Source organism: Cyprinus carpio, chromosome A13 (assembly GCF_018340385.1).
Source record: "Cyprinus carpio isolate SPL01 chromosome A13, ASM1834038v1, whole genome shotgun sequence".
Lineage (NCBI taxonomy): Eukaryota > Metazoa > Chordata > Actinopteri > Cypriniformes > Cyprinidae > Cyprinus > Cyprinus carpio.
Genome location: NC_056584.1, coordinates 23,169,281 through 23,191,573, shown reverse-complemented (window position 1 = coordinate 23,191,573; position 22,293 = coordinate 23,169,281). Strand labels below are relative to the sequence as shown.

The 22,293-nt window shown below is 33.6% G+C and overlaps 1 protein-coding gene across 1 annotated transcript; it reads right to left on the bottom strand.

Annotated features, from left to right (window-relative positions):
• Positions 1-55: 55 nt before the first annotated feature.
• On the bottom strand, positions 56-2,017 carry LOC109084911 (N-acylneuraminate-9-phosphatase). Its single transcript, XM_019099557.2, has 2 exons — positions 1,818-2,017; positions 56-991 (listed from the first exon to the last, which is right to left on the bottom strand). Exons 1-2 carry the CDS (start codon positions 1,917-1,919, stop codon positions 353-355), a joined length of 741 nt encoding a protein of 246 aa, XP_018955102.2. The 5' UTR covers positions 1,920-2,017; the 3' UTR covers positions 56-352.
• Between the last annotated feature and the right edge of the window lie 20,276 nt (positions 2,018-22,293).

Here is a 22,293-nt window from a genome sequence, read left to right as displayed (position 1 = left end):
TGAACACTAAAACTGTATTAATAAAGCATTTGTATAATGACCATTACTTGATGGATTGTGGTTATGTCTACTGAGTACTCAAATTACACAGGTTTATTTTGGAGTTAATAGTATTGCCACAGAAAAAATAATTAGTAGGACATGAACAGCTTCAAGTAGAAAATCCAGATGTCATTTGATGATTACAAGAAAGTATAATTTGCCTAGTCATGTGTCCGCAACATTATGGTCACTGTATGAGAAGTCCACCCTTTTATAGATTAAAACAGTTTTTCTAAGCTGCTGATATAAGTCTTCATCCCATTGTTCTGCCAAATTTTCTTTAAAAACTGAAAAAATACATATGTAGAATTCATCTCAGTTTAAGTAGAACATCATTTAAATTCAGTACACTAGGAACAGTGTAGTCTGGAGTCACAGAGCCCTGCGGGAGAGATTTACAGTCACTGTTTATCCACACAGTGGCCCGCACGCCTGCATCAATGCCTCCCTGGATATCTGTACTGAGAGAATCTCCCACCATGACGCAGTCCTGCGGCCGGACTCCCGCAGACTCGAAGCAGTGAGTGAAGATGGAGCGTGCTGGTTTCTGCTCAGGATGATCTCCTCCGACCACCACCAAACTAAAGAGACCCTTACATCTCACCGCTTCGATCTTCTCCCACTGCGTCTGAGTATCGCCGTTGGTAATCAGAAGTAGTGTGTAGCTCTTCCGCAGTTCCTCCAGGAGAGCTCGAACCTCAGGAGAAAGAGTCAGCACCTGTAATCGTGTGTTCTTCCATGTGTAGTAGCAGCTGGTGGCCAGGGCCGGATCAGGATCTGAGCCCTGCGTCTCCTGTAGGGCTTCATGCCAGTGATGAATCCTCACATCGTCTATTGTTTTTCCTTCTGACGGGTCGAACGATTCATGGAGAAGCTTTCGTAAAAAGTGATCACAGATGTCTTTGATGTGGCTCTCCTGCACATGCATCGACTTCAGCAGCTCACACACCTAAAAAAAAAAAAGGAACACAATGTAAATCATAAGATCTATATCTTTAATAAACCAAAATAGCACAGTTTGGTTTATTATTTCCACTGTACATGTCAAAAAACATGGTAATATCATGGTACTTTGATATACACTTTAAAATGTAAAAAAAAAAAAAAAAAAAAAAAACATGGCACGTGTCCAAAAATCATGATAATACCATTATACGTGTCCAAAAATATAGTCATACCATGGTACTTGGTACTGATATACACTTAAAAGCGTGTAAAAAGTACCATGACGTGTGTACAAAACCCATGGTAATAACATGGTACTTTGATGTATACTTCAGAGTATGTCAAAGAAAATCTTGGCATTGCCATTATGTGTCTAAAAACCGTGGTAATGCCATGGTACTGTCAAATATTCTTCAAAGTATGAAGTCAAAAATACCACTGCATATGTAAAAAAAAAACAAACACGGTCATACTATGGTAATTTGTTACATACTTCAGAGCACATCGGAAAAATACCACAGCATTACCCTTATATGTCGAAAAAACATGGTAATAATACCAAGGTACTTTGATGAATACTTTAGGTCCAATAATACACTGGCATGTGTCCACAAAAACCAAGGAAATACTATGGTACTTTGATATATACTTCCAATAATACTATGGCATGTGTCCAAAACCATGGTAACACAATGGCACTTCAATTTAGCCTATGCTTCAAAGTATGTCAAATTATACAATGACACAAGGTGAGTATCTATGGCAATACCATAGTATTGTCAACAGCTCTTTAAAGTGTTTTTCACCTTTTTTATCATTCATTCATTTACCTTCTGAATGGCAATTCGTCCTGCGCCGGCGGTATCGACCAGCGTGTTGTCGAAGTCAAATATAATCGCTGAAACTCCTCGACTTTCCATCGTATGCCACATCCATGTATTATATTAACAATGCATCCGAACACGCGGAACTCCGGCTACTAACGTCAGGCAGGTGTTGTGACGCAACGCTCACATTGCATTCTGGGAGATGTAGTTCCCGAGAAGAAGAAGAAAAAATACGGGAATGTCAGCACGACTTCCCTCCTCGTACGTACGAAATTCCCAGGAGGACTTGAACGCACCATTACAGGTCTGTACATGATATGTAGTTTTTAGATGCTGAGATGAAATTGTTAGATCAGTCTTAGACTTCTTGTTTTTTCGTGCAACTGTAAGGTTGTCAAATAAAATATTACACTGAAAAATATCCTATTATTTTATCCCTATTTTATTCGTATTAGCCTATTAGTTGTAATACTAATGGGCCTAGTTGTAGTAATGGTGGTGTATGTATGTATTTATTTATTTATTTATTTAAACTTAGTTGATAATTCAATTCACACTATTTCATGTGATTCTAAGATTTATTAGCCTAATTTACAAATTGTAGTTCATTACTGATTACACATTATGCTACATGATGAAAAGTAATGTAATCCAGATTACTTATTTAAGGTTTCCCGATCTGGGCTTAATGTAAGAATTGCAGTGGATTTGTGAATTGCTAAACACCTAATAATTCATTAAATCATGAATCATAAAAATGTAAAATAAATTATTGAAACTTCACTAAAAATACAAATATTTAATTTGTTTACCTGCATGTCAATGTGACCATGCATTAAGCGACACTGAACTGTAAACATGCGACTGTGTTGTTAAATTAAATATTAAATATTAATTTCCTCAGTGATAGTAATTTGCATAATTATTTGTTTCTTACACGGTCTAATTGCATGAGGGTTTTCCCTCCGAATTCCGAAGCATGGTTTGCAAATTTATTTACACAAATTTGTGTTAAAGCTAAATGGACACACATTAGGATTTTTGGAGAGGAAGGGTTAAAAGAGAAAAAAAAGACGAATTAGGGAGAATCATTAAATTATGAATAGCCTAATTTGCTTCCATATTTTGTGAATATGTAGGCAAATTCGTAAAAAAAAAAAAAAAAATTCAAAAAATACTTTCTTACTGATTAAGAGCATTATAAAATGAAAGGTAGCTATACTCTAATTACAAGTATTGCTTTTTGGAATCCGATTATGTAATCCAGAATAAATGTAATTATATCTTTCTGTGTGTGTGTGTGTGTGTGTGTGTGTGTGTGTGTGTGTGTGTGTGTGTGTGTGTGTGTGTGTGTGTGTGTGTGTGTTCAAATTGCAAAGGTAATTGTATATTTGTAAGATGTAAAAGCTGCATTCTGCAACAGAAGTTGAAGTATTAATTCTCGAGAGAAAGACACTTTTCTAGCAGCACACGAGACTGTAATCAGGTGGACAATCTGAGCTGAATGTAGGAAGACGTGCAAGATGGCAGCTACGAATTGAGGTTACGTTTAAATCTTAACTCTTTGATTTGCTCTCAATAAACATGCTCTTTTTCCAGGCTCTTATCAGATTACTTGTGCTGATCTTTGAGAAACTTTGTGTGAACTATGTCTAAGGTTTCATCTCATGATGGTGTAGCCTACGTGTATAAAGTACAGTCTTCAGTTACTTTTACAATTTACAATCTTGCCTGTGTATAGGCTACCAATAAGGGACTTGCACAAATGCACGTTTTGTATCATAAAACAGGTGCTTAAAGTCGAAAAATATAAAATATTTAAATATAGGCCTACATATTTCACTTGTCTCACAGTGTAAATTACCTGTTTACAACCAACAAATATAACTTATGTTAACTAACCCAAAAATGAAGGACATCACTCATCGTTATACTTGTAATTATTATTTACACATGACCGTAATTTACTTATTTTTTCAAGCAATTGGAATGCACTTACAATCATGGCCACATGAGGGCCTCCGGTCATTACTAGCTGAGTGCACTAAAACTCAACCACATCACTGAAACTTCATGGCCCATCACGACCAAAGACTGAAACCTTTGGCTCTTTTAGTTATTGGAATGAAGGACATATCCTCAACACTAAAACAAAACTGAATGCCTTGTCATCACAACACCTGTATGGCATGCGACCGTATAGTATCGTAGAGAACGAAAGCTGAACCATGGGAAATCCTTCTGAAACTCGGAAGTAGTTCATAGAAAATTTGAATTCTTTTATTACTCATCCTCATGGTGTTGTATTTGTGGAACACAAAATATGAACATGAGGATTTAACAAATAAATAAATAAATAAATAAAAAAGGTGAGAACGGAAGTTGCCATTTGTAACATGAGTGTGCAAGGCTTCCGGTGTTATTTTTTTCTACTGTTTGATATTGCAAACTTGTATTTGTTATCATGTTATTTTGACATATTTTTCGTAATTATAAACACACTTGTTTGTAGAGCAACAAGTTGTTTTAGATTTTACAGCACTTCTTCTAGAAAAGCGACAAATGAATCAGAAGTTTCCGTACATTAACTTTCACATTGCAAAATAAAGTGGACATTTGCAAATTGAAATGATTAAAACATTACTGTAATAAATCCACATTTGATGACAACATAATACAGGTTGAATTTTTTATAACCAGTACAGTCAGTCAACTGGGAATGTTTACATTGATAAGACGTTAGATAAGTTCATTTATCACATTAGCTGTTAATTGCACATTGTCACATTACAACATTCAAAACCACGGAATGTTAACTTAGAGAGGTAAATTGCAGCCAAACACAGCACAGAAATTGCATCATTTCATTTATCAGCATTTTCACCTCGTATAACCTCGCTGTGATTAGATTTTTCTTTTTTTCCTCTACACTGCACGCACACACCTTCAAGAGTCTTCACTCACCTTGATGAACACTTTCAGTTCACAGTGTGAGTTTTTGTGGTTTGATATTTATTTTAAAAGGATGAAATGCATAAACCACCTTTATTTTTCATGCAGTGGCCCCAAAAAGTATTTATAAACTTGAGCCAAGATACATGAATTTCATTGTATAATGTATTACATACAAAATATCAAACCAAAGTGGTGTTTATTTCAAGTACAGCACAAGTACACTTCTCAAACAAAACGTTTCACAAAAATTTAAATATTATACTGTTCAGAATGAAGACAAGGTATTTGGAAACTTTCTGGTTCTGAAACAATATCTTATTAATTTCTGGTTACTCATCATACCTGTATGACTTCATACATCCATTAAAATCACTTTTAAAGTCAAAATAGCTCATAAAGGTGAAGATAGTTCAGAGAAAAGTTTAATGGTTCAATTCTACCACTTTAGAAGGTATCTCATAAAACTCTGTATTTATGTTTTATGTTATTCTTAGTATTAAATCAAAACACCTGCATGTATTATGACAAAAAACTAAAAAAAGAAGCTGTTATCTGTTTGATTTCTGTGCAGCTTGCATGTAAAGGAAGACACTGAAAGTTAGCGTATCCAGAGGAAGTGTCATGTATTGTACTTCAAGCATTAAAATGACACTTGAGATGACACTTCTCACTCCCTCTGTGCAGAGCTCTCATTATGTAACCTTGCGTGCACTCACACCTGGCCCAGAGCCAAACGTTGACACGCAAAAATGTATCACTGCATTCTGCTCTCATTCTAAGCACGATCAGAAATTGGAGCATTTCTCACGCATGCAGATGCTACTCATAGCACAGATGCCAGTCTCTGTTCGAACAATTCCTGTTCATGTAACGTTCCTTCCAAAACATGTTCTGTAAACAGAAGTTTCAGGGAGTGGAAGTGTGAGAGAGTTAGAGTGTGCTGATGCCTACCAAAACAAACACTGCAGCAATTACAGCTACCTATCTCAGTTCACTGACTCCATCTAAAAAGTCCTTCTGATGGATGCATATAACAAGTCTTAGTAGCAATAATTCAATCTTTTTATCTAATTTAACTGACTATATCATATAATTCATTCTGATGATAATTCTGACAAGTAATATTTAAGAATTGCATTTAACATTTTTATTATTTAATTAAGCAGTGTAATTTTAGTAATTGTGATACTATTATATATATATATTCACAATTTCATAATTGCAGTCACAGCTATGTCTGGGTAATATTTCCATTTTTATAAATAAAACTGCAAATGTATAGGGATATAATTAGTTACAATTGGAGATTAAACTTTTAAATTTTGTAGGTCATCTGTAAAGGTGGCACAATGAACTGTATTATTATGAAAGAATAGTAGGCCTTATGATTTTTTTTTTTCTGCACTGCATTGTATTGTGTTTTAGGGTAAATGGAATTGTCCATAAAATTAATGGATAATATCCAGGCAAAAAATTACCAGAACATTTTTTTAACAGTAAAGTCATTTTTTTATTGATTTTTTTTTTTGTTGTTGTTAGTAGTAAATGGTGTTAAAATGGCTTGTCATAGTTGATTGTTGTTGATGAATGACACTGGGAACCTATTAGCTGCTCTTTTCAACATACACACAGAGCTCTGTCTTGCATTTCATCTCAGTGGGTGGTCAGGTCTCCAGTCACACGCGATCTCTGTGTTCAGCACAAGCCTCCCCCACAGACAGCTCGGTGTTCGGGTCACCTTCTGTTTAAATAGCTCAGATAACACCTGCGCAACAACACATCCAGCAAGTGCATGAGGGCACGGATCCTTACAGTAGGAATTCTATTCGATTCTCCAGCTCTTTTCTCTTCTAGATTAGAACTACCACACATCTCACATGAAGATATATTGCATGAGAAAAACAAACGGGATGTTCTTTTTCAGAGTGTTTAAGATAAGACTGTAAATTTAATTTGAAAACAAGGCCAAAGCAACACTGACAACATAACCCTGACTATCAACATACTGTGGCTCTCTGGGTCATTGTGTCATTTATGTAACACAAGATTTTCTGCTAGTCTATAATTTTCAGCACCTTACATGAACACACTTTGTGGTTTGGAAGAAATCTCAGCGTAATCTCTTTTTAGCCATACCAAACATAAATACTGTATTCAGCAGCGAAATGTTGCCCCAGTTCACACCACTGTGTCTGTTTGGAAACAGTGAGAAAATCTTGCATTGCCAAAATTAAATCATTAAATTGCATTGCTCAAATATTGCGTTACTGTTAACAATAAAGCATTATGATCAAGAATGATATCATCAGAGATAAAACTGAGTCACTGAGTGGAGGGAGTTACGTAAAACTAATCCAACAAAACAGCCCAGTTGCTGGGTTTGTCCATATTTCACCCAGCATTTTATATACAGTAGTTTATATACAGTATACTATATATATATATATATATATATATATATATGCAACAGCTTACTCCCAAGACGTTATATAAATGCTTGCTTACGATCAAAGCTCTGCCGTTTTTATTGTGAGGGCAAAACATATAATGTAACACAGTACATATGATTGAGAGACAACACATAAATGTTCCTCAAAAGCCTAATGCATCATATTTGATAAAACATCAAATAAAAAATGTATGGATAATCAAGTAAACCTACAGTAACTTGCTTCAGTCCAGTGTTTATCTTGAAAAACTAACAATATAACATTTATTCTTATGTTGACTTAAAAATCAGTAAAGATTTCACAGCAAAAAGACATGTGAACCACTTTTTTTCCCATGTGAACCATTTTTAGAATTCTATGAAGATGGCTTTTACTTGCTAAAAAATATAAACCATCAATCAGATAACAGAAGGCATGTCGTTTTAAAATCTTGATAATTTAGAGGCCTTAGAAATCCATGTATCAAATATGACACACTAGACTTTATAGGGTTAAGAGACTTGGGCTAGTAGGCAACCACTACAGAACACAGATGCAAGAGCACAGTTACACCTTAGCAACCACTCAGAAAACTGCATTAAACTGCACTGCGGCAGCTCTGTTTACCGGCACAATTGGACAGGCAGAAGTGAATGAGTCCCTCAGTCAGAGACCAGGAATGTAGACAGGAAGTTCCTGCATCCTTTATGGTTAGTGATTGTATATCACTCAACACTGAAGTCACTCCAGCTGAACACTGGCTGTTTTCACCCTCCTCAGGCTGTTGATTACCTGAGTCAACATTTCCATTACAGTCATGGAGTGAGAGGGATACCAACACATTATAAACCAGATGGGCTTATGGATATTAACTACACACTCCACACCCAACAACAATACATACTATTACAAACATCAGCAGTGATCCTGATGTCCATAAAAAAAGTAAGAATTTCCATGCATACCACTTGTATCCTTCAAGGAGAAAGCAATACCATGCTCAGTTGTGACCTGCTCTGTGGAAAAAAAGGAAATTAGAAACTTAATTTATTAGAAATATAATTAATTCAATATCTGTAAAACAAGTTCTTTGACATCATGTTAAACCCACCCACAAGGGTAAGATTTTTTTTTTTGAAAGAAGTCTTTTGTGCTAACCAAGTCTTCATTTATTTGATCAAAAATACGTTAAAAACTGTAATACTGTAAAACATTTTTAAAATTAAAACAACTGTTTTCTATTTGAACATAATGTTAAATTGAATTTATTTCTGTGATGCAATACTGAAATTTCAGCATCATTACACCAGTCTTCAGTGTCACATGATCCTTCAGAAATCATTTAAATATGTTGATTTTGTGCTCAAGAAACATTTCTTATTACTGTCAATGTAATATATATATATATATATATATATATATATATATATATATATATATATATATATATATATAATATCATTTTGCGGAAATATTTATTTAAATAATTGTATCAGTTTTACTGTAATTTTTGATCAATTAAACGCATCCTTGCTGATTAAAAGTATTAATTTCTTAAAATGTACTTACTCAAGGTCATATGGAGGAACATTCTACGTTCATTTTACATTTAACATTAATTATAAACTTTCTAATGTACATACAATACCATTTGTCCAAAATATGTTTGGATGCTTGTTTAACCTAAATGTTCATGTGAATATGGTAATGTAATCTCATGTTCTGTCTTCTTCATTATGAGCTTTAGACGGTCATTAATAATTCCTTACATTTATATAGCGTTTTTCTGGGCACTCAAAGTGCTTTACATAGAAGGGGGGAATCTCCTCATTCACCACCAGTGTGCAGCATCCACCTGGATGATGCGACAGCAGCCATATTGGGCCAGAACGCCCACCACACACCAGCTTATTGGTGGAGAGGAGACAGAGTGATGAAGCCAATCAACAGATATGGGGACGGTTAGGAGGCCATGATGGTCAGAGGCCAATGGGTGAATTTGGCCAGGATGCCGGGGTTACACCCCTACTCTTTTTTTGAAAGATAGTGGGATTTTTAATGACCACAGAGATTCAGGACCTTGGTTTAACGTCTCATCCAAAAGACGGTGCTTTTTGTCAGTATAGTGTCCCTGTCACTACACCGGGGCATTAGGACCCACACAGACCACAGGGTGAGCACCCCCTGCTGGCCGCACTAACACCTCTTCCAGCACCAACCTAGTTTTCCCAGGAGTTCTCCCATCCAGGTACTGACCAGGCTCAACCCTGCTTAGCTTCAGTGGGCAACCAGTCTTGAGCTGCAGGCTGAATGGCTGCTCAGAAAGAACTTTATGAGAATTAATGAGGTATCTAATGACAGATGTCTTCCTGACATTGAGTCCCTTTCAGAATGATGGAAACATGAAGCTGATGTGAGGGGAACTCCTGTTCAACAATGATGCCCTCTTACTCCTGTATCACATCACCGGAGCATTTCTGAAGAAAGCTCATGGTTATGACTGTGCTAAATATAAAATGAGAAACTTTTAACAAAAGCGTTTATGTCAAATAATGACATCGGAAGGATACATTACACCTAAGGACATTTTTATCTTAAAGTTCTTTCCCTCAATGCAAATGCAATGCAAAGGCATGATCTACAGATGTTTATCCTTTAGACTGTTAAAATGAACAAATTTCCATACACACACACATATATATAGTTTTAGTTAACTATAATAACCCTGACATATATAAAACATTATCTAGGAAATTATTTTTCCATAATAAATTATCAAATAATAAAAAAAGGTCTTTCAACAATGTACTTCTAATCAAGTCAAACTGTAACTGATGAGACTCTGATTCCTGCAATTTCAGAAGATTTTTAATCCCCCATTATTTTTTTTTATTTTTTTATTTTGTTAATCTAAATCTATTGCATCTGAATCAGTTTAATCATGCAAAAAAGTTTTGAAGTTATGATGACTAAAGTTAAGTTTATCACAAAAAGTAATGCATCGCCTCTTTATGGCTTACCAATATTAAATAATTATTATCCTGAAAGTAAGCCTAAATATTTGCAATAAATATATTTTAGTTTCTATGTACAATGGAACACCCCAAACAGAAGGTGTACATCAGAATCCAGTATTTTGCATGCAAATCAATATCAAAATGACACTGGATCCTCAGCATATATTTAATTCTTTCTTTTCATGAACTTCAGCATTTTTCTTTGCTTTTGGGTGGTATAACCAAATACCAGGAAGTTGTAAATTGCTTGATAATAGACACAGACAAAATGGCACCACAGTGATCTCTAGCAACCATCAGGGCAGGTTGCGTTTTCTTACATCCAAAGCAAATTCACAACAAAGTCTGCCACAAACAAGTCCATACAATCTTCAACACAAGATGAATTAAATAATATCTACCCAAAACAAGCAAAATATCTGCTGGAATCTCTCTCAAAGACTAGTGTAATAATATAGGGAATAATAGGAGCTGTCACTGAAACTGGAGAGGATGGACAGACACCAGCTAGTGAAGCAACCGAAGGTGAGATTTCAAAAAGGAGAACATTCCGCAAAAGTCTGTGTTTGGAAAGTCCGTTATCTGATGATCTGATGGCCTTTGGATCTATATATAAGAGCTAGCTCTACAAATGCCATCTATTTTAGTCCTTGGTTGCAAGGAAAATGAATTACAGATGAACAGCATATTAAATTAGAGGGGAAATTCACTATGAATAAATTGTGCCCAATGACTGCATTATTTATTTGCATGTGCGGTCTTTGTACTTTTAGTAGTCAATTCAGCAAAAGAATTATGCAAATTGGATAAACGGCATAAAATTCTGATCATTTGATCAACATGTAATACATTTCTGCTGCCATAATAAATAAAAAGTGTATATAATATAAATAAATAAATAAATAAAAAATGCATTAAAAAATTCTTAATTGACAGCTGTGAATGCTGAAAACCATCAATGTTGACATCAAATAGCAACACACAAACACAGCCAAAACAACGTGTCACTAGGCTCAACTAAAAGTGTTGAATTTATCACCCTGCTGTAAATTAAAGGAGAGATTTACCACTGTCCCTACGGCAACTGGCTGGCAAGAAATCAAAACATTAATCCTAAAGGCAGGGCAGAATTATACAGTCAGAGGATAATAGGAAACATGTTTACAAAATATGTCTACAAACTTGACATAGTTAACAAACCAGCTTGTTTATGCTTATGAAAGTGATCACAAGGCCTTCATTACCATGTCAGCATATCCCAGTTTGAGTGTCTAAAAATATAGTTAAAAAATAAATAAATACATAATCCACTATAAACAGGGCAGAATTCTGTGAATTACATAAATAATTATTCTTATTATTATCATTATTTATGCAAATCTCTTTGGTTACACTATGAGATCATAAATTACACACTTCAACTTTAAAATATAAAACAAATGATTCCTGTGCTTTCCATGATGAGCAATGTTGCATAATAGAGCTGTTGAATAAAAGGAAGAAAACATAAACATCTGCACCTGCGGTTTTCATCTGCATTTCTAGAGTGATAACACCTGTGAATAGATTTTATGGGTTTATGCCAAGAAAAACAGTTATACTGATTAGCACATCAGAAAATGTCATTCTAACAGCAATGAAGAACATTATCACGTCATGGTAACATTAATCATTAATAACAGAGAAATATGAGAATACTAAGTTTATGTCACAAGTGAAGAGCCTTTCCCCTGTCCCTGTGTAACTGTAAACAGTGTGAAATATGATATTGTAGTTGTATTGATGAATAAGGTGCAGAGGTCATAAAAGCAAAGAATATTGTACTTCCTCATATCAACAATATATTATACTAGAGTGTGTTTTTGCACCAGAAGAAAGAGACAAAGGTTGAGGATCCAAATGCAGTTTATTTGGGGCAATCCAAAATCATAATCCTAGTACACTAGGCAGACAATCCAAACAATGAAAGAGCAGAAAATACAGGAAAACCAGGCTGAAGATCAAGAAACCATGACATAGGGAAACCAGGATGCAAGGGCTCAGAATTGCAGTGTGACACTAATCAAGACTTTGCAAAGAGTAACTGAGCGGAGCAGGCAGAGCTGAGGACCACCACAGCAGATCAGGCGGAACTGAAACTGACAGCACAGAAAGATTAGAAAGCAGATGGCCAACACAGGACTGAGTTCTGGGGCTTGAGAAGTTTTAAGAGCAGACTCATGGACTGGAGCTTGTGCCGCCGCGTCTGGAGGAACTGGAGCACAGATTGCTGCCCACACACACAAGATGGCAACCACCATCACAGGCAGTGCAGCCTAAAGAGGGAGGACCACTGGGCTTGCCACCAGAATGCCAGCAACACACCCTGAAATCAGTGGTGGGTCCACCAAACTGGAAGTCAGTCTCAAACACCTAGGGACTGCCTTGGTAGCTTCAGGTGCAACGTACATGACGACCGGAAACACTGAGAAACAGCACTGAGAAAAACTCAGACGAGGCTCTAATGTGGAAGTCACTACAAACACTGGACTCACAACCCTCAGTGGAGGGCATGCTGGAATCTATAGCAGGTAAAGCTCCTTGGAAGCTTGAAAGGGGAACCAACAAGCAGAAGGGCATAGTCCAAGAATTCCGCGAATGACCCTGGTGGACTATCGCAGACAAGTTTGTCTTGAAGTGGTTTGTTCAATCCATAACAGAAGAAATCGATAAGTTCACATTCTGGCAGGTTGGTTAAATATACAATGTCCAGAAAGTCTCTTTGGTTTCTAATCCAAAAAAAAAAAAAGCATGACACTCAAAGGAGATTTGTTTAGGAAGTTTTGTTTCCTTTCCTTCTCTGTACTTTTCGTGAGAACATGGTTGTTAGGGAGTTGCTAGGGTGGAGTGATGGCAGTACAGAGACAATACAAACATGACAGAAACTCAAATTCTACTTCCATGTGCAGTGACAAATAGCAATAACAATACAGTAGAGTTTTTGTCTATCTGACTCACACGGTCACAGTGACCAGCGCACAATAAAATAAGAGACAGTAATGCTAGAGAATGGTATTGTGGGTGTTTGTTGGTGTATGTGTGCGTGTGAGCAGCAAACTGCCTCTTCCCCCTCATCTGGCCAATCCAGTTTGGTGTGTTCCATTCACATTGACACCGATTCTATGACCTGCTTGCATAAGCTAGTGTAAACTACAAAGAACCAAATGTGCAGCCTTGTAAAAACATCCACAGAGCTTACTGACTGACACCCACCCCCCACATAAACAGCCAATCTCCCACACATCAAAAAAAAAAAAAAGGAAAAAAAAAAGGTTATCACTGAAGACTAGAGGAAGGACTTTCACGTCTTATTCATAAATTCACATGAATGCTGTTCAGACTGCGCTGCACAACACTGTGCAAATCTGCTCTAAACCTCATACTGATTCGAGCCTTATTCTTCCATCAGAAGGAATATTCAAACGTTTATTAAATATATTAATTAAAAAATATATATAATATAAATTCTTTTAAAAAGTATTAAAAAGAACATTATTAAAAAACATATAACTTAAATGATTATACAATACTTATATATTCAATTAAACTGTTATTAAATTAATTCAAAAAATGTATTACAACTTAATTCAGCATTTTTATATATATATTTATATCCTATTTTATATGCTTTAATAGTTTATGAAATTTAAAATAAAATAAAAAAGATAAATATTACAACAAAATAAAAAATATTTCATAAAAGTTTTTTCATAAAATTGTATTTCATATTCAAAGTTTATTAATCATTTAATCATTTATTAAATTAAAAATTATATTACTACAAAAAAATTAAATATTACAACAAAATAAAATTATAATCTTTTTTTCTTTTCTTTTTTTTTTACCTTGGCAGCCCCTGGTCAGCATTCATAGGACAACATCAGGGTGAAAATTCTCTTAAATGTCTCCTTTGGTTTTTTTCTAGGAGTAAAGGAAATCATACAGGTTTGGAACAGCTTTCAGCATAATAATTAGCATGCAAATACATTATGGCTGTCATCTCCAAGATATCTAATCTTTTCTAGTTTGAAAAAAAGTTTGTATAAACACAAAGTCACACACAGCCCAGCAGTGGCAGGAAACAGTGTGTGCATTGCTTCAGACAGTCACGGCACATCAAAGTGCAGCGAGACACATATAATCCAGACTGACAGGCCAGCCATTCTCCTTTTCAGATTACCTGTGGCAACACCTCTCCTTTCTTGCTCACTGAAGCAACAAAGCAACCAAATATACCCCTAGCAACTGTTACGGAGGTGACCGACCTAAAACATGCTCCTGTCAGAATTCAAAGATGTACTACACTGAAAATAAAATAAAATAAAATAAAATAAAATAAAATAAAATAAAATAAAATAAAATAAAATAAAATAAAATAAAATAAAATAAAATAAAATAAAATAAAATAAAATAATTCATCGATATTTAGAAATTTTAAAAGAGGTCTTATTATGCTTTTTCTCCTATGAGGTCTTAGTACAACACCACAAAGTTTTTACAATGCCATAATTTAGTTTTTAACTTTCTGTTTTCATTAAATGTTTTTATATATAATTTATATATAACTTAAAATTATATTTATTCCTGTGAAGTATTTTAAAATGTAATTTATTTTCTCTAATACATATCGGCCACAATTATTTCTACCCCTAGAAATTAGAGTAAAATCTCTGAAGATCTATATTTCCATTCATAATTTACATTTGTTAGCAAACCAGGGTGACTAGGAACATGAAATTATCTAGCCATGCCTTTCTGTTTCACAGGAGTATAAATATGAGGTACTCAAAAGCCAAATTCGCTCAGTCATCCATCACAAGGAGTAAAACCAAAGATGTGCAGCAACAGATTGTTGACCTTCATAAAATCCAAAGTTAAAAAAGTCAGAAGTTCTATAGTCAGATGAACCTAAAAAAAAAAAAAAAAAAGCTAGCTATTTTTGCAGGAAACACTCAAGGTAGGTTTGATGCACACATTTGTTGGCTTTATCTTATATCTAAAATTTTTTCTTGTGAACAATGAAATATACTGCTTTACCTACAAATTGTTGGCCTAATTTTCTGCTGAATGTCCAGGACATCTTGTTCAGATAGATGGCCATTATAGATTCTAGCAAATACCAACAGATAAAAAAATAAAAACTTGACTGACTCTGCTAGAAATCTTATATTGGGCCTTGTTTGTATCTTCCATCAGGACAATGATCCAAATAGACCATCAAACTCAACACAAAAATGGGGCACTGAGTACAAAATGAAGGTTCTGCCATGGTCTGAACCCTATAGAAAACTGAAGAGGAGAGTGTATCAGCATGGACCTGGGAAACTGAAGGTTCTGGAGAGATACTGTATACTCTGATCTCTTGTCAGGTGTTCTCCAAACACATCAGGTACTAAGGGTGAAAGTTCAGAGCTGTTGTCTTGGCAAAATGAGATTGCAAAAAGTATTGAATAAAAGCGTGCCATCAATTTTAGCCATTTTTGTTAAAAAAAAAATACTGAGATTTCCATCCCTACCAAATTACTTCAGTACAAAAAAATTTATTTTCACAGGCTTCTTTGATCATATTTACCATACACACACACACACACACACACACACACATAGATTTAAATAGCAGCCTAATTTGTTAAATTTGGCTTCTATTTTCTAAATGTATGTTACTGATCTTATTTTGAACAATTAATCTGTGCATATTTCATTAAGAAAACGTCATAATTCTTAATCAAAATATCATAATTACATTTTTCGATGAAATAACAGGCTTCTTTCTGGTAACATATACTGGACTTCTCCAGTCATTTAGATTTCAAACTGCAAGCTAGCATTCAGAACCGCCTCCGTCCAATCAACAACTGACGGATCGTACAAAGCCTTCAACTTAAATCTTTTTCTTTCTGGAAAATCCATTTCACTCAACTGTATGTCACAATATGGAAGAAAATATCTGTCGTTACTTCAGTTTCATCATGTTTTTAAATGGAGCTAAGCAGACTACAATTTTAACAGCCAAAAATATAATCTTATTAGCTAGAATATTTAATAAATGAACACACAAGGCACAGGTCATCTACAGAAATTCATAAATGACAGAAGTTTCAGTTTTCAGTTCAGAATTCAGTGTAGATGCAATGCCTGCTGCCGCGATCAGTGTTATTTTAGTATCAGTTAAATACTTTTAGTTTTTGTTTTTATTTTATAGTTTTTCAATTTTTTATTTTATTTTATTTTACTTTAGTTCATTTTTAGTTGTTGAGTTAGGGTTAGTTTAGTTTAGGTTTTTGTCATTTTTAATTGTTCTGCTTTTTTGTTTAATATGTCTACATTGTTTTTATTAATTGTTTCGGTTTTGGTTACTTAAATACTTTAATTTCAGTTTAGTTTAGTTTACATTTTTGTTGTGCGATTTGACATTTTTATCATTTATTTTTTGTTTTTGTAATTTTTATTATATAATAAAATTGTAAATATTATTATTATTATTTTAAATATGTCTACCTAGTTTTTTATATTTTTTATTTTAGTATTTCAATTTTAAATAAAACACAAAAATTTTACTTGGCAACTACGTGAAACAAAATTTTAAAATACATTTGTTTTATTTCAAGAAATTATTTTTATACGATTTAATTTTAGCTAACTATAAAAAAAACTATAATAAACTATATAGAAATCAAGTCTTTTCTTTTTTTTCTTCTTCTATTTTTTTATGATCTTCAAAAACTTTTACACTGGAACTGAGTTTCGATTTGCGAGGCATTTTGGGAATCTGTCACCAGCAGCATCATCTAATCTTAAGCCGGACAGAATCTGGAAATACTAGCCGTGCAGTTTGTTGGTACAGTACCTGTATATGCTTTCGTCTTTTCTGATATCCATGGCCCGGTCCTCCCATAAAACCCTACAATCTTTATCTTAAAGCCAGATTTCCCATTGCTGCAAGACTGAATTTATCATTCCGGTGAAGGGGGGTATGGGTGGAGAGGAAGTGGCTTGTTTTCACTGGGAACTCTGGATGTTTGGGATGGAGTGGACTCGTGCCAACTTGTTATAGCGTGCGTGTGTACGTGCGATTTCAGCACTCACCTAACATTGTTCTTACAGGCTTTTGGTGTGGTACCACACTCATGATCCCAGTGCATGACATTACCATAAACCTGGACATACAAACACAACAGCATCAGCAAAAACAGCAATGTAAGGAACTGTTTTACATACAAAGGTCAGTGTTCTTAGTATGCATAAAAAAAGTGATGAATCTTCTAAACTGTACCACCATAAAAGAATGATATATTAATGATGACACCAAAAAGTCCAGAGGAAATGATACGAATTCCTCCCTGAAACAATACTATGAGGGCAGGCAGAACTTCAGATATTACTAACTGCAGGGAAAATTCAGCATGTAGCTGCATCTTGCCAAAAGGGGATTTTTCTTCCTCCTCCTCTCTCTGCTCAATGTCACGCAAGTTCCTTTAAACAAAAGCTAGACAGAAATAACGAGAGAAGAAACAAAAAAAAAAAATGAATTCATGCCAGTGCAGAAATAATTACCATGTTGATTAGTCACATCTCTGCCCTCTCCGCACGCGACGGACATAGATCTGATGCTTCAGATTATTATGCAGATCCTTTATAAGATCTGTTGAATTCTTTTCCAAAGAACAGTGCATGTGTTATATATACTTATGTATACTATGTGCAAAATGCAAAATTTATTTTAATATTTTCTATTTTCACTTTCATTTTAGTTAAAGTATTACTTTTTTTGTAATTTATTATTTTTTAATATGTCTACATAGTTTTTATTATTTTTATTTATTCACTGAAGTGTATTTAGCTTGTTATTTTATTCCTTCAATTTGAACTAAAAAAAGATAAATGTTGCTTGGCAACTAGCTGAAATAAAACATTTTTTGTTTATTTTATTCCATTTAACATTTATTTTATTTCAAGTAGCTTTTTTATGGTTGTAGTTTTAGTTAACTGCAATATTATTAAATATAATATTAATATAATATAAATATAATATTATAATAATAATAATAATAATAATATTTACCTCTAAATGCTACATATAAGTACCAAAAACATACACATTAGTATTTTAAAAGTACATATTAGTGCCTAAAGTTTACAAATTAGCTCCTTTTGAAAGGGTACCACCCCAAAGAAAGTACCTTTTCCCCCTTTTTACTTTTAATAAAATTTAATAAAATAAAACAAAATAATAAAATAAAATAAAATAAAATAAAATAAAATAAAATAAAATAAAATAAAATAAAATAAAATTAAAAAGTATAATTAATATTATAAAATAACAAAAAAAAAGAGCAAGAACAGAAAAATAAACTGGAAAATAATTAAAAAATTGAATAATTACAAATTCATTCCACAGAGCATAATGTGAACCAAATTGCCAATATAGTACAGTCTCATCTGTAATTTGCCAATTAATTCTAAAAACAAATATTACAAATATTAGTTTAAAACAAAATGTAGCCAGAAATAAACTTCTATGCCAAGAATATGTGGAGGATAAAGTTGGTTGCTTCCCCTATATCATGGTGACTTGATTTCCTAGAATTATGTTTTCAGAAGGTCTGTGCTCTTCGTGCCAAAAAAAAAAAAAAAAATTTCATGATGTCTCTTCCAACTCAGAAGCCTTGCGTGACTCTGCAGGCTGGTGTCTCTCATGCATGACCGTCTGTCATCATTAACTGCTAATGAAAACACTGCCGTCATGTCTCATGGTGGGGGAACAGAACTTCTCTTTGAGGACTGACTGACCTCTGACCTCTGACCTCTTCCAAGGAGGCTGGATAAATAAAAGAGGCAGAAAAGAGTAGAAGTCTACTGACACGTAAAAACTTGGTTTGTTCAGGCTGGATCTCAATTGGATTAGCATTGAGCAGCTCAACACAGCTTGATATGGATATTTGTTAGGCAACAGCATTAAAGGGATATTTTGCCCAAAAATGAAAATCTTGTCATTATTCACTCACTCCCACATGTTCCAAAGCTGCCTTGACTTTCTTTCTTCTACTGAACACAAAATGAGTTGCAATTTCCATTGCATGTGACTAAGGGTTTCAGTCTCTGCAACATTCTGGAAACATCTTTTGTGGTAAGAAATTCATAGGTTTGTAACACATCACATCAAATCAAATCAAATCAAAAACAAATTTGAAAAAATATTAATTATATTAATAAAAATGTATGTACAAATTAAATTATTATTATTTATTTAAATTATTTAAATTAAAATAAATTATTATTTTAAATCACAAGAATGCCACCAAATATTCAATATTGGAGGAAACAAAAGCTTCAACTGAAAACCCTATAAAGGTCAACCAGTCTAAATACTATATGGTGGTTACAGCCCTGCATATTATTGGGACCTTTGAAACATCAAAATACAAAAAATTAAAACAATCTCAACACCACGAACTCACCAGATTCACAGGATAATTGTGTTTTTTTTTTTTTTTAGTATATATTCAGACCCACTAAAGCCCTGTTTAACAATACTCTTAATACTCTTAATGATGTTTTCGAAAAACCAGACAATGACATATTTAGTATCAATAAAGTAAAGTCACAGCTAACCTGGCGTTTACACTCATTTACTGTAACTTAATAATTTTTGACACTGCCTACTGTATGTGTGTTCTCAAGTTCTTCTTTAAAAACAGTGTTAGGCAATCACACAGTGAGGAAAAAATCCATTGTGGGCTGAAATGAAAGCACAGTCATGCGGTTGATCACGTACCACCATGTGGCTTCCTGCACATTTTCACCAAAAAGCCCATTTTTAGACATTGGCCACAAACGGTCCCGCCACAAAAAGAGAAAGGAGAGAAAAGAAACAAAAAGAATGTAAATCTGACAAATTTAACCGTTCAAAATTCTGGGAGAAAAATGCCCTCTTGGTGTCAGGAAGAGGAGACGCCTTCACAGACTAGTGACTTCGCTTTGGCAAGGGCCTCCGCAACAAAAAAAGCTGTGCAGCCTGATGGAGGCTGTACCTCAATTGGTTCTTAATTTGCAGGGTCGTTAGGATACTTCGAAAGACTCATTAGCATTGTTTGTCTTTTCAGTCATTTTAGTATGTTTTTGAGCTATTGGGTGAGGGGTTTTATCATTTTCCTGGGAAACTTGTGTCCCACTTGTGGAGCCCATGTGTAGATCTAAAGATCTGAACATTTTCCTTGGTAAGAAACAAACTAACTAACTAAATAACTAACTAACTAACTAACTAACAACATTCTGCAAACATCTCTTATGTTCCATGTAATAAAAAACACTGAGACAGTGAACAAAACAAAACAAAAATCCATCAAGTATTAAATAAATAAATAAATTCTGCAACATTCTACAAACATCTCCTGTGTTCCCTGGAAAGAAAGTCATAGGTTTGGGACACAGAATAGAATAGAATAGAATAGAATAGAATAGAATAGAATAGAATAGAATAGAATAGAATAGAATTCTTAAATAAATAAATTAATTCTGCAACATTCTGCAAACATTTCTTGTGTTCCATGGAATAAAAAACACTGAGACAGTGAACAAAACAAAGCAACAACAAAAATCCTTAAAGTCTTAAATAAATTAATAAATAAATTAAATTCTGCAACATTCTGCAAACATCTCGTGTTCCCTGGAAAGAATGTCAAAGGTTTGGGACACAGGGTAGAATAGAATAGAATAGAATAGAAAAGAATAGAATAGAATAGAATAGAATAGAATAAATTAATCTTGCAACATTCTGCAAACATCTCTTGTGTTCCCTGGAAAGAAAGTCATAGGTTTGGAATACTGAATAAAATTGTAAAAAATAAAATAAAAAATAAATAAAATAAAAGATGAGAGATAGATAGATAGATAGATGATAGATAGATAGATAGATAGATAGATAGATAGATAGATAGATAGATAGATAGATAGATAGATAGATAGATAGATGGGGGAGGAAGCACAATATTCTTTGCTAAATTAACTTCTGTGACCTATTATTCAACAACACAACTACAATATCCCATTTTTACAACTGTGTTTACAGTTACATGGATGGTGACAGGGAAAAACCTTTTTACTTGCAGCTGAATTTTTTTTCATTTTTAATGATTACTGTTAGCTTTAATATTTTTGCTTTATTGCTGTTTACAATTTATATTAACACTGTTAAGTGATTTAAGAAGAACATTTGAAATTCATATGCAAGTTTTCACTTAAAGCAATAGTGCAACCAAAAATGTAAATTCGGTCATCATTTACTCACCCTGAAATTGTTCTAAACCTGTATTAATTTCTTTTAACTGTTTAATGCAAAAGAAAATATCTTGAAGAATGCAAGCAACCAAACAGCTGCTGGTAGCTATTGAGTTCCATAGTACACTACACTGTAAAAAAAAAAAGTTTTTTCACAGAAATATACTGTATTATTTTACAGATATTTTCAGTTTTTTTAACATTACGTGTTAAATGTCATGAAAACACAGAAAAAAAAACTTTTATTAAAAACATTAACCACAAATAAAAGTAATAATGTGTAAATTCATATAATGAGAAATTATAGTTTTTTTTACAGGATTATTCTTTTGTTTAATTGGCTTGAATGTTAAATTACGTTAAATTCTATGTAAAAAGACAAGAAAATTCACATATTTAAAATTAAGACAACTATGTGTTTTTTTACTGTGAAACCTTAAATTTAAGGTAAATGCATGTAAAAAAACAATCGTAAAAAAACGGGTAAAAAAGTCTGGCAGCAAAGTTGCCAAAACACTTACCGTCAAATTACAGTAAAAAACCTTAAGTTATTCTACGGAATAATTCTGTTTTTTAAATACAGATATTTACTGTAAAACATTTTCTGTTTTTTTACCGTTCCACTGCTGAAGAATGAAAAGAAAATCTCATTAAAAAATGTCTGTAGAATGTTAAACAAATGAATAAATCTGCATATAAACTGGAGATTATTGTAGAATACCTTAAAATTATACAATTAATTAAAGTCTTCTGTTTTTACAC

Excerpts from the sequence above, each read along its gene's own strand:
- LOC109084911 (XM_019099557.2), bottom strand. The coding sequence starts at position 1,919 with ATGTGGCATACGATGGAAAGTCGAGGAGTTTCAGCGATTATATTTGAC. Across the intron at positions 992-1,817 it reads GACGAATTGCCATTCAGAAG|GTGTGTGAGCTGCTGAAGTC; the intron begins GTAAATGAATGA and ends TTTTTTTTTTAG.